The following is a 14323-nucleotide window of genomic DNA, read 5'->3' as shown; positions in this document are numbered from 1 at the left end:
AGTGTATTCCCGATGCTTCCCTGAGTAGTGATGCTTTTAAATGGTTTGTTTCAGTTTTAAGATTTACAGGTTAAAGCTTTACTTTTGTAAAAACGTGTCCCGTTTTAAAGTACAGAAATGGTTTCGCTTACCTTTGAGGCACTTTCCGTTTTGAAAGAAAACAGAAAACAATGACTGTTATTCTGATCAACAGACATGCCAGTCCAACACCGAGGCCTATCCAGATGCCTTTTTAGGGGACAGAAACAACATATGTAATACACATCTAGAGACAACGCCATAAAGATATTTTTGATATCTTAGAATTCACCTACTTTGAAGGGTTGTGGCCAGGGGAGGAGAGGAAGGCTCAGACTGGATGTGGCACCGGTTTCCTTTCCATTCCTCGGTACATCTGGAAATTACAGAATGCACGAATTATTCAGCAAGAATGCATTGGCGGACTTTCAAGCGCAAGCTACAAACATGGTAGGTACAAAGTTATGAAAATAGGTTTCGCAACTGTGTTTTTATATTCAGTAGGCGTAGGTAAACGGTCTTGCAAAATAAACTTGAAGTTTAATTTCCTGTGAGAGTCTACAAAACTAATACCATGATATAATAAACATTCCTAGACGCTTTAAAGGCAAACTCTGATTTATCTAGATTGTTCTTGCACAGCCTGCTTAAAAAAAAGCTACTGGCTTTGAAAACACCACAAAGTGCTATAAAATATTTAAAACTCATCTGAGTTTATTTCATATTTAGTGACTTATATACAGGTCTTCTGACAAGCAAGCCCCATACCTCTTGAGGAGCTCTCAGCATTTTAAATGTCATTCTTATTGTGGTTAGAGGAAACCTGCTAACAAAAGTATATGGTTCTAAATTACAGCTAGCTCGTTCCTCCTCGTGAAAATATTCACAATATTGCACATAAATAATGGTTATAATCGAAAGTGCATGTTTAATGAATTCTCTAAATTTAACTATGCGCTCCTGATGCCCAGCCTCAACCTGAATCAGGCTGAAGAAGCAACATGTGGGATTATTGTAGATATATGTAAGGGTTTGAAGGCACGGAGGGTGTATATCTCATGGTTGACCCACACGGATGGTAGAGCCTTCCCCCTTAGGATGAAAGACAGGGGGCAACCAAAATGAAGATGATCGACAGACTCCTCCTCAGTTGTACGAAAACCAAAAACGTGCACTATCCAGATTGGGGCACTTAGCTGACCCAAAACTGTAAATACAAAGCTAAAGCTAAAGGTAAAAACCCTGCTTTTAATAATTATTTGATAAGTACAAAGTAAATATAGCTGCCAGAAAAAAATCTGCAGCTGCTGTCAGCCTGATACCACCAAGCTTGCACACAATTTACTCTGCCCAGGCTCTCTCTATGCCACATTGTTAAGGGGCCTTTAACTACGTCAATGTCCTTACAAGGGTCCCAAAATAAAGGTGGGTCTACTTTTGATGTACTTTAGCCCACTGGGTACAGATACACTATTAAGCATGATCCACCTCATCCAGCATAGGTCAAGAGCCCCTCTCTGATCACAAAAGAGCACAAAATACACAACCTTGTAAAAAGCTATGAAAACACCAATGCCTTCCTCACCCAGTTCCCCCGCCAAACACAAATTGTCCTCCCTATCCTCAAACTTATCTTGAACTGTACACTAGATGCATTCCCCAGCCCCACACAAAATTGCAATTTATCCTCTAATCTGGTCCCTATTACCACCCTTCCTCTTAGGCAAGCCGAAAACAAACTCATCAGTTACTACCCCCCTTACTGCTGCACAATTGCCACTCTGCAGTCAAACAGTGCCTTGTGATCTCAGACACAATTACTGAAAACAACATCGACACCCCGATGCTCACCAAAAACTGGCTGAAGGATACAGAAACTCTCTAAGCTGCAGACTACTCCACAATACCATTTTTCAATGTTTTATGTGTTTATTACTGGAATTCATCTCACAAGCTTCCTCTAACCTGAGGTTGAAGGTGATCTATTCCCTCCCAGTCAAACAAAAACATAATTATAGAGGGCATGGGATCCTTCATAGTAAAATTAATCAGCTTTGACAAACTAGCTTTCTCAGTGACTTCAACCTCCATAGGGATTCCAAAGGAAATAAGCCACTGGACCCTGTACTACGGCACTCCACCCTACTGCACTACACATCACTACTCTATGACACCCCTCTCCACTCTATGACACTTTACTCCATTTTATGCTACACCACTATACTCAAATCTACTCCACTTCTCAGCACTACAATATTTGACACAATCCTACACTGTACTGTAAGACACTCCATTCAATTACACTGGACTCTACAATTGATTTACATTTTTGGTGAATAATTATTAAAACTTTTCCCCATAATTGTGACCCCTATGCTGCATAATACTACTAGCCCAAACAATGTTCTAGCTCTACAGACTTGATTGGGGGATGCCATTATGATGATGAAATATGTATTTCTCATGGAACCAGGCAATATTTCCCAAATTTTGTCATTCACTGTGAAATATAGGTTTTATGCCGCTGCAAGTGTGGAAAAAGCACCCAATATGTAATATTCTATACTGCTCCAGGGTAAAAATGTGAAAACATGCTTTAACAATACTACTGTCCCAAAGAACCCATTCCCATTGTTTTAAAAATCCACCTTTCTTAAGCCATCAGTCTGGAAGTTTTTCATATTTTGTGTCATCCCCTTTTTCTCCCGGAAATCCATTTTTTGTGCAGAGGGTAGGTAGCATAGTAGAAAACATTCAGAGAACCACAGCAAATGAAAGGCAAAGCCACTCCATAAAATCCAAGGCTGGTTGAATGATATGAAGTATTAAGTATAAGGACAATTCAAAGGAGTGGTCACTTACACCCGAATAGGCTGTTCCTGCCCTCACACAATGCAGTCTCTAACCCTCTGGTATGTGTCTGGGGCCTGGTCTGGGCAAGGCAGGATCCTGTAAACAACAGAGACCTCTCTTTGAAGTTGAGCAACTACAAAGGCAGAAATGGGTATACATGGTGAACCCAAAACCCCAGGCTTTGGATTTCTCCAAGATTCACTTCTGGAACCAAGAGGTACCTTTGCCAAAGAGAAGAGCTGAAGAGATGAGGAAAAGTGTTGCCCCTGCTGGGGACTGTGCTTTGTTGGGCTATCCTGTAGTTGCTGCTTCTGCCTGTGAAAGGGGACAAAGACTGGATTTGTTGTATATTCCTGCTTGAGAAGAATCTCCAAAGGCTTGGACCAAGCTTGCTCCCTGTTCTGAAGTCTCAGGGCCAACAAAGACTTCCCCTGTCAGCACCTGGACTCTCTGCTGAGAACCTTGCCCTGCCAAGTGGTGCCTAATCCAGTCCCTGGGCCCTTGAAAGGAGAAGCTGGTGGAAAACCAAGAAAAACCAAGTGTACTGACTTTGGACGACTCCTGACTGACGCCACTGCCAAATCCCATGACGCTGCCTGCAACCGAAGCATGGTCCTCGCTGAAGTGCGAAGACCCTGCAGGCTCGATGCCGCTGCAGCCTCACTGACATCCATGACTCCATGGAAGTCACTGCACCACATCGTGACTGACAGATACCGACTCTGCCGGAAGTGTGTGAATCGAAAGCTTCACAGCTACGATGCCTCACCTCCACCGCCCTGCAGCAGGGACCCGATGCCTCTTCATGAGGCCTCTGCTACTTTGCTTCACAGCACCAGAACTGATGCCACTTTGCATCCAACAACGCTGCAATCCCTGACTCCGTGCCCTGGCTTGTTTATTTATTTGCACAAGGTACTGTACCTGGGGGTGCATGTGACTCGGTGACCAGTGTCATTAGCTTCAGATTGCTGGGAACGACTCCGTCATGACGCCATAAAATTACCAATTCAAAGCATTTGTGTTTCTAAGTGCTACATTGAAGTTTAATCTTTAAAAACTTGTAACTTTCCTTGTGTATGTTGGAGTTTTGTTGTTTTGGTCTGGTTTTGCTCAGATACATGTTGACTATTTTTCTAACCTGGTGTTGAGTCATTTTGTAGTGTTTGTACTGTGTTACTGTGTGTGTTGGTACAAATACTTTACACATTGTCTCTAGGTTAAGCGTTTCTGCTCGTCCCAAGCTACCAAGAGGGTGAGCGGGGGTTAAACAGGTGTGTTTCTCCTTGGCCCTAACTAGAGAGAGGGTCATTGCTTAGACAGGGAGTAAGCTGATTGCCAACCAAAGACCCCATTTCTAACGCTGCCCCAGGTTAAAAAGTGAAAACATGTTTTAACAACACTGGTGTCCAAAAGCACCTACACACACCGTATCCAAAATCCACCTTTCTGAAGCCATTAGTCTCAAAGTTTTTCATATTTTGTGGCATCCCCTTTTTCTTGAGGAAATCTATTTTCAATGGTGAGGGTAGGTAGCATAGTAGAAAACACTCCAAGAATCACAGCAAATCAAAGTCAAAGCCACTCCATAATATCCGAGGCTGGTTGAATGATACAAAGAAGTATTAAGTTTAAGGACCCTTCGGAAGATGTACCTTTAAGATTGATTAAGACTGAATAATTGCTAAATTAGAAGAATGCACACTCCATTTTCTGTCTTGTGATGTTTTGGCCATTCACTTCCTGGTGGCTCATCACCAGGCTGAAGGGTCTTCCTGGACTGGATGGAAGGGAGGAGCAGATACTTGCACCTGAGAGGCTGGGCCTGTTTCCACACAAAGAGCTGTATAACCCCCTGTAGTTAGTCTGGAGTCAAGGCAGGAAGGGCAGAGGACTTGTGCACTTAAAAGCTTTTCTTTGAAGTCTCCCCCACTTCAAAGGCTAAACTGGGCATAAGTACTGGACCCGAAACACCATCAACTCAGTGCACTTCTGGACCTGTGACTACTGTGCTAAAAGGACTGCTACTCTTCTGGACTGCTGCTTTGCTGGACTCTGCCTTGCTGTGCTCTTTCCTTGCTGAGCTGTCCTGCTGCCTGCTGTTCCCCTGCCAGGGTGAGAAGGCCCGGACCTGCATCACTTGAGCACAGTGTGTCTCCAAGGGCTTTCTGCTTGCCTCCTGTTGCCTAAGTCTCAGGGATGCAAAAAACGTATAGACCACCGGCTCTAATCCTTGGGCTCATCTGCTGGTGAATCTGTCCTGCCAAGTGGTGCCTTCCCAGTCCTGGACCTTTGGAAGTGGACTTAGGGGCTTGCTCCACTGGAACAGAAGCATCCTCTTCTGCAAGAAGCAGAATCAATCCATTGCTGCTGTTGTGGGAACCCAATTGTCGCATTTCACTCTAAACCGCCGTATCGCACTTTGAACTACCACTCCGAAAACGATGGAGAAGGATACATCACCTGTACAGCATGGAAAAACCCGCCACATTGAATTTGGATTCACCGTACTTCGAAACCAATGCCTCATTCACAGACTAAATGCATCAGCACAGCTGCGTGGAGAAATTTGGTGCAACATCCCATCAGCTTGGGGATCAACAACACAGTACTGATGCGCCAGATTTCTCGCCCCCCCACTGCCACCTTACAACACTATGGGTTTACAGTACAGCACACCATGGAGCATGTTAGGTCAATAGCATCAAAATAGTTGATGCTATTGTGTCTCTTTGCTCCACTAACGTCAAAAATGTTGAAGCTAGTGTAGAAAAGTGCACGGAGGCCCATTGATGCATCCTTTTAACGCCTGCTTTGAGCAGATGTTAAAAATGATGCCAAAAATGGCGCAATGAATCCTGTAGATTTCATTGCTCCTTTTTTGCAGGCCTCCTAATGCTGAAACGTCCCCCTTGCATACATTATGTCTGGCACAGGCATAATGCGGCACAAGGGGTCGCAAAGTAGCGCAATGCATGCATTGCGCCACTTTGAAGGTATGGTGCAGTGATTTTTGCCTCAAGTGGTGCTCATGAGGCGCAAGGAGCTGCCAGGGCCTTGTAAATCTGGCCATCTGTGTATTTATTCACCTAGCAAATACCTGGATGATTCCCACTTGTTATATATAATCCCGTATGTACTTTTAAGGAGTAGGATGGAAAAATGAAAAAAAAATTCATGTACAATTTTAACTTTTTTGCTATGATGAATGATGGGCTATTTAAACTGTTTGTTTAAATCAGGCTTATTTGGCACTCAATTAATTCACTGGAATATTACATGGGTGCCCGTTAGAGTCTTTTTGAGATTTGTAAACAAATGTGCTGTAAAATGCATTTTTTAATTTTTTTAAAAAAAATTTAATCGGCTGAACTAGCCCGTACTCTCCTTTACTCACTCGCCTAATTAAGTTTGAGAAAAGGTGTATCCTCACTTTCCAAAATCACCAGCTACTTCCACAGGAAAAAAGATGTTGGCAATATTAATCTGGCATTGATCATGCTCAAATTCCAGATAGTCTTCCTTTCTGATGTGAAGCAATCCGAAGATAAATGAAAGCAAGGATGAACTACGAGATTTTTTGTGGTCCAACAATCTACGGTCTTCACCAAGGTGAGTGCAGTCCTGCTAAATGCACCAGTGTGCAGAGCCGTAGTTCACAACTGAGGCTGTGCGCCTCTTGACCACGGAAATAGACCGGGCTACAGCACCTGCGTTAACTATCTCACTTCATGAGTCAGCACATGTACTGCACCTACAGCTACCTGTAACTATTGATAACGCGTCCCTCTATGATAATTTATTACACATCAGGACTCGTTTTAGGCCAATGAATCTTTTGACCCAGTTGAGAGACACCTTAGGACGAGATAGCTAATCAATATGTCAATCAATACATCAATAATGTCATCAATCTTTATTACAACAATGTATTTCACTTTAGTCAAAAACATTAAGCAACACAAGACACCACCATGATCTTGTAGTCATGAATAACCACACCAGTTTAGTAGAATTTTATGATGTTTATTCCCTATTGATTACAATTCTAAAAGCATGTAGGTTAATCTTAAAACCAAAACACTTAATGACATTGTCATAATTTGGCAACTCGAGTAAGACTTCATCAAAGCAAGGAACGCAATCAATAGAACATAACATAGCGTCACCATAAATCGATTTCAGCAGAGTGTCATTAACGAGTCAGTTCAACAAAGCATAGATTCAGTCATTTGTCGATTTGCATCAGTTTAGTGAACCCCTGTCCTAACCATTGATTAGCATTGGCATGTTGGGCTTCATGCAAAACAATTTTAGAACATCAATTTAGAAAACATCTAGCTATGGTCTCTGTCAAAAGTAAACAGTTGGTACCTAGAAAGGAAAAGCAAACAGACAATCACAATTTCATTGTCATATAGTTACCCTCCAAGGTTTGGGTCAGCACTCAGGTTCGGTCTTCGTCTTCAGGACATCAGTTGATTCGCCATTAGTCAAAACTGAGCTCTGGGGTAAAAGGGGCACTTCGATCATAAGGAGGTAAAGTGTAAAAGGACAATCTAAGGAAGAGGATGGTTTAAGCAAAACCAAAATAAGTCACCAAACAGAGTGACAGAGTTTCTGGATAAAATCAATAGCATTTCCATAACCAATCTTAATGGCTCCCCGTGTCATAGGTTTCTATCCCTTTTTCGTTGTACATTCCCCCAAAACTTGATTGGTCAGATGTTGCACCCCACTATCTTTAGCCAATTAAAAACAGATTATGTCATTAATTCTTCCACCCGCACTAATTCTCATATATTTTATTGGTCCATATGATTGACGTCTTCAGGGGTATCACGTCCGGTATGATTTCATCCTTCTGTAATTCTTTGCACATCTTCGGTCAGTAGCTCCATTGGCTGTACCGGTTTGGGCGACCTTGGACATTATACTAATCTACACTGTTGCTTTTTGCTAATACATTTCGACAAGCAATATGAATTTCATGAGAACGGATCTACTATAGTTACATTCAGCTTCTAGTTTGAAAACAAGAGTTAATGTCCTTTTGCGAGTCAGCGCACTGCACGTTAGAAAAACACAGTTAATATGAGAGCCAGGCAGCTAGGCCTCGACTCATGCTAACTAACGCCTACAAGATTTATTTAGCAGACTTTAATAACATAGTCATTTAATGATTAGTACAAAACCATTCTTTAAAATAACATTAGTCATTTTATTAGTTCCCGTATACATTGGCGGCCACTCCCCGTGGTCACATTTCAAGTGCACGTTTGAGCAAAAATACACTAATACAGTTTCTATGCGGCATTACAGTATTATTCATTAGTTCATAAACATTTCATGTTAATATAAATTATATAAGCTACACTCTCACTATGAATCAGCAGGTTTACTCTGAAGTTCAGAGAAGCACTGTCAGCAGCTCGTGTGCTAAAGAGCAACTGCACACAAGCACAAAGCATAACAGTGCGCCAACCATAAAGCGCCCCCAGGTGCCATTTTTTCTAAGCATTTCTGCAAAATAATGGGTTTTGTATGTGCTGCCATGGATGATTAGGGATACATCTACACCTCATTCGTTGTCTTTAGATGCAAAAATATCACATCTATGCAGAGTGTTGGAACCACAATGGCTTCCTCAAAGAGATTTGTCATGCTTTCAAGTAACACAGTGCGGACCATTTTCAGACAGGCAAGGTGCGCAGATTCCCCATCTGTTTCACTGTGTCTCTGAAGACCTGGCTGTTTAGTGAATGGTCAGGTGTGTTTTGTTGAATGTGCCATATGCTAATAGTTTTATGTACCCATGGATTTTTACAGTGAGCGCCATTATTTCTTGCAGTATTCCTAATCTCTAATTCTGGTGTTGATGTGGAATCTATCGCCTGTTGTTCTCACTGATGTGTACATGGACATTTTTGGACATGATCCAGGAAACGTTGCTTTGGATACCAATGGAGGTCATCTAATTAACCAAGAACACATGCCACCTGCTTAAAGGCTTCCTTCTGGCATTCTCCTATTTTTCACGTTGTACAAAGCTGATAAACAATTTTTACAATATTAGGGGTAAAATAACTTGACATTATGCAAATTGCATTATTTGACTTAAAAATGTACTCTTCCAAGTAAAGTCGAATGAATTCTTATAATTATATTGGTGAATAATGGAAAATAAACACGATCAGGACGCACCAATGCATTTATTTAAATTTAAATAATGTAATACATAACACGCGGCTTCTAATACAAGCACTCTGTAATGCTTCATAATCAGAAAGGTGCTTAAAAGCGCCCGTCCATTTCAGAAAGTACACTGTAGGTCAATGCATTTTATTGACTAACCATTATATAAACGCTTTATGTTTAATTTGGCTGATAAAGTGGACACATTTTTATCATAAGATGTTCTTCAACTGAATCAATTGACATCCTAGCCCAGCTCCTTAAGTGCTAGACACACTCATTGTTATTCATCGGGTTAAACTAAGTACACAAAATGGATTTAATAACTTTTAACAGAGAACGCCAGAAAGGGGTGTAAACGTACATCTGCAGAAAAAAATAATGAATCCTCAAAGTTAGCCAATGCAGTTTTTATTATATATGGGATACCGTACCCCATGACATATAATATAGGGATATTGAAATTCACTGAGGTGTTCCATTACCACATAGAACAACAAGACTGGAATTCGGAGGTGACTTTGCAATATGCTTAAAAAGTACAGCAGAGGTTAGTTTATTCCTTATAACACATGGTCACACTCGCCCTAATGCAAACCACTGTGTGCCCTGCTCTTTCAGAAGAAATAGCGTGCTGCAAACATTCAAAATAAAAGCAGAATCTAGAGTGAAGTTAAAAACATCATAAAACAGTAATTTGTTGATATAAGAATCAGTTTAATGTAAATCATTTAAACAAAGTCTGCTACTCAGAATGTGAAGAAAAATACACCAAGAATTGTTTTCCTCTAATTACCTTGAGTATGCAAAAACATGTTGCTCTAAATATCTCCTTTATGCTCAGCACTGTTTGTTTTAGAAAAACAGATCAGAAAAAATAACATTCTGTTCTAGGTTTTGTTGCATGTTTTAAACTGCAGGTGTAAATATGCCCTGTGACCTTCAGTTCACCTTCTGCTGCTGGCTCTGACAGGAACCCTCAAAAACTCACAGCTCAAGTGTAATAACCTATTACAGTTGAACAACTACCTAATTTTGTTATTGAAGGCAACTGTTGTCACTAGTCGCCTGTAATAAGGAAATTAGACACAGGCTTTCATAATGGGTTGCAGGCTCCCATATATTATAATGCACAGATACTGAAATGGCCTGATAGGCATATCACTGGCAATAAATTACTCTAAATAATCCCTGGGCAACCACACAACACGGATTTCCAAGATGGGTTCAAAAGGACAGTGGAAATATGTTACATTGTGTAGGAAGTTGGGTTCTGGTTGCAGTACCCCCACTTTTTGCCTGGACTTTGATACAACTTTAACTGGTGTGAACTAGGTACCAGGTAGCCAATGTTTCTTCCCCTAAACAAGACACCTAGGCCCGTATTTATACTTTTTTTAGCGCCGCATTTGCGCCGCTTTTTGACGCAAAACGGCGCAAACCTACAAAATACAATGGCATTTTGCAAGTTTGCGCCGTTTTTGCGTCAAAAAATGCCGCAAATGCGGCGCAGAAAAAGTATGAATACGGGCCCTAGTCACTTAATTCCCAAGTGACCAGGCTCCTTTAGCACCTTTGTCAGTTCCTAGTAAATGATACCTTTGGTACTTAGTGCCTAGGTACTAAGGAGGGTCCCTAAGAGCTACAACATAACCTGTGCCACTTTAAGGGACCCAGCACCAACCTCATGCAGACTGCCATTGCAGGCTGTGTGACAAGGTGCTCTCTAAAAGTGCAAACACAACATGTCACACAGCCTGTGTGCCATGTCCTCTAACACTGCATGCAATAGATGTAAGTCAACCCTACAGCAGGCCTTACAGCCCTAATGTAGGGTGCTTTATATTCCTTGCAAGGGAATACGTACAAGAGCAGATATGCCACTGCTATGTCTTTGGCAATTCTTAGACCTAGCAAGTGTGCAGTGAAGTCATTTTAACTAATTGCTGGGCACTGGTCAATACTAGTTCCCCAACTACATATTGTATTCACTGAAAATAGGGATGTTTTGTATCAAATATCTCATATTGAAACGCTCACACTGATTCCAGTGATGGATTTCTCAATACATGCACAACGGAGGGCACCTTAGAGGTCCCCACAGAAAACTTACCAGCCTCTGGTGTGCTTGCTGACTGGTTTCTGCCAACCTGGCATCTGAGGCACTGTTGTGACCTACTAGGGTGAGAGCCTCCTGCACTCAGGAGGCCCAGATCAAAAGCCTGTCTGGTAAGAGGGGGAACACCCAGTCCCACAAGATGTTCTGCTAATTAGCCTTCGTGAGAAGGCAAGCCTCAAAGGTCTGGTGCCTCTGAAATGCAAATCTGGCTCTCCCCTCACAGGACAGGAGGCCAACATCCTTTTCCAGAGCTCCCTTTGGCACCTGGACAGGTGGAAAATTAGCTTGTCAGGTAGGCGTGCCATCCTAGGGCTAGTACCACTCCTATGGTGGGCTAATCTGAGGTGAACACATTTTTTCGGAGGTAGCCATCTTTGTATTGGCATGCCTAGGCATTCTGTGACAGGGTTGTGCCCACTTCCCACAGTAAGTGGCCATATAGGGGGCATAGTGACCCCTAGCGTCAGTTGCCCATTGGTTACTACCATACACTCTCCTAATGCCCCTAAATTCACTGTTTAGGGGAGCCCCTGGCACCAGAAAAGCAGATCTTGATGACCTAAGAAGACCAAGGACACTGAAGAGCCGCAAAAACAGAGAGGAGAGAAGTAGAAACTGACTTAGTACCAATGCCACCACCCTGTCCCCATCCCTCACTGAAAACTGTGCCAAAGTCGACCCTTCCTGCAGCTGTGGACTCCAGAAACCCAGGAGGGCTGCTTGCCTTTGATAAAGACTCAAGACCTCCTGTAACAGTAGAGCTGTTCTACTACAGACTTCCAAAAAAGGATTCAGACTGCCAAAACCCGACACCTGAAGTCATCACTGCACCTGTTGCCTCCAGCCCAAGTTGAAGTGGGCCACTGGTGCAACATGGATCCCCAGACCTCCAGACTTCGATTCCATCATGGTTTCACACCACCTGACACTCTGATGATGCCTGCACCCTACACACGCAGACCCCCCTCTACTGTGACCGCTCCAGTAAGAAAAAAACAACACCTGAAGACACCTCTGCACCTATCATCCCTGGGCCATGGCGAAGAGGCCAAAGGTGCCCACCTGTACCAGAGAATCATGAAGCCTGAGCCCCTCTGTTGGTTCAGTCCCACTGGCTTCCTAACCAGAGCCTGCAGCCCGTTTTCGCTGAGGCCGATCCCCATTGAAACGCATTTGGCACCCGATTCCGTTTTGCACCCTGAACCCGGCTACCCTCAGGCTGCTGGTGGTGTACCGCTGGTGCTGACTTGGACCTTGCCCACCACTCACCCTAACTCCTGGAGATTGGCCTTGTAAGTTGTACTACACCTGTTTGCAGAACTTGTTCTTCCTCCCATAGTATAACATAGCAGAACTCAGAAATTGCACTGTGACTACTTTTTTAAAGTGAAAAGATTTATATTTAGAAAATACTTACTTGAACGATTTATCTCTGATGCCTAAATATTTATAAATATACTTGCAATTTTTATAAATTGTTGTGGATCTCCTTCGTGAGTCATGTATCATTTATTGACTATTGTGTGTATTTGTAGATGCCTTGCACCCCTCTGTGTTGGGCGTAAGACTGCTTGACCACACTGCCGTCTAATACAGCACTTTAGGATTGCATAGGAAGACCCTGTCCACTCCTGAGGGAACCCGTGGACTCTTTACATAGTATACCTATTTATTGATATAAATATGATGTGTGGACATGGCTGTGGAGATACAAGAAAATCAGAGACAGTTCACTAGACCATGAATTTACAATATGAATTATATTGTTTGATTGTAGGATTGTGCATACCTATAAAAGTATGTATGCTATATAAAGTTTTCTATATAGATATTGTTCGCATAGCTCAGGACACACTGGGTACAGAATTGCTAACATAGAAGGACATATCATGTATGATTTGACATTCCAAGATAGCGGTCGCCTTTCTTTGTGTTGTAGGAATATGTGTATGCCAGTCTGTCATTTATGTTTGTATTTTAGGTATATAATATGCAAATTAAACAGCCGTCCCATACGTGATAAAGGCTATGGCTGAAACACGTTGTGAGGAGGCATCATTTTACTATTAAACACATGCAACTACGAAAGTGTCCGAGGACTTCCTTTTCTATTTTGAGGATTTGGTGCACCTATTTATTGATATATCACATAAAGAGCCTGATTCCTACACATTGCTTCCGCATAGCTTTTTATTGTTACAGCATACACCCAATGTGATGAGCCTGCCATGTGACATGCACCAACGCTTCCATCTATACATATTATTATTATTTTTAATCTTCTCCCTCTTTTGAAGGTGTAAATACAACCCCTTCTCATCCATAAAGGGTTTCCATTTGGGTTCAAAACTGTTTCAATTCTATTACTCAACTCTTCTGAACTAAGCTCTAAAGGAATAGGTGTCTTCACTGCTGAAGATTCAATGTCACTATTTCTCTCACCATTTCAGAAGATGAAGTCAGGTGGAGGTTAAAGAGGAACTGTTCCCATTTGTGTGGGGAGCACCTGGTTCAGACTGCACCACAAAATCAAAATGGATGTTTCTCGCACCTTTTCTTTTTATCTTACGATTTTGATTTTTCTTGATATTTTTAGCCCTTTTCACTTTTACTGATTTATATATAGATACATGTGGAAGTTCTTCCTTTTCTCGCAGATCAGTGGCAGGATGAAATACTACAGTGATTACATTTTCTCTTTCTTTAAATTCATGAGGTCCTTTTTTTTTCTTTATTTGATTGAATTCCAGTCTCTTCCTTATTATTTGAAATTAAGGCCGGGATCATGAAGGTACTCGACTTCCTGCTTCGAAAGATAGTCCGTTCTAAAGTTTCTTCTTCTGGGTTCTTGAATACGTGTTTCAGCGAGTGTACTTGTTGACCTTTCTCCATACTTTGTTTTGTCGTTTTTGTTTATGCCCCTGCCCTGGCAACCCTCTGTATGGGTACCCATTTCGGTAAATCTGAACTCTCCAGAAATTTCTCCCACTTTTTCACTCATAATATTCATGGTTTTGACTAAATCCACTATTCTCCTATCAGAGTAGCTTAATTCAATGTCATTTATAGCACTTTAATGTTTTTTCCTATGGTGGTCCATCGGAGAGGAGTCCTCCCTTCTTTCATCTACAATCCCTT

The 14323-nt window shown here is 41.9% G+C and overlaps 1 protein-coding gene across 2 annotated transcripts in view; it reads right to left on the bottom strand.

Annotated features, from left to right (window-relative positions):
- The window catches only part of MALRD1 (MAM and LDL receptor class A domain containing 1), a 2469603-nt gene that overhangs the window by 151998 nt on the left and 2303282 nt on the right, over window positions 1–14323 (bottom strand). For both annotated transcript variants that reach the window (XM_069211777.1, XM_069211778.1), the window contains exons 32-33: window positions 315–394; window positions 132–228 (exon numbers count right to left, since the gene is read on the bottom strand). In XM_069211777.1, the coding sequence (XP_069067878.1) occupies window positions 132–228; window positions 315–394 (177 nt within the window). The remainder of the gene's footprint in view (window positions 1–131; window positions 229–314; window positions 395–14323) is intronic.

Source organism: Pleurodeles waltl, chromosome 10, assembly GCF_031143425.1.
Source record: "Pleurodeles waltl isolate 20211129_DDA chromosome 10, aPleWal1.hap1.20221129, whole genome shotgun sequence".
Lineage (NCBI taxonomy): Eukaryota > Metazoa > Chordata > Amphibia > Caudata > Salamandridae > Pleurodeles > Pleurodeles waltl.
Note: the sequence above shows the minus strand (reverse complement) of the source record. Positions and strands in the feature narration are given on the sequence as shown.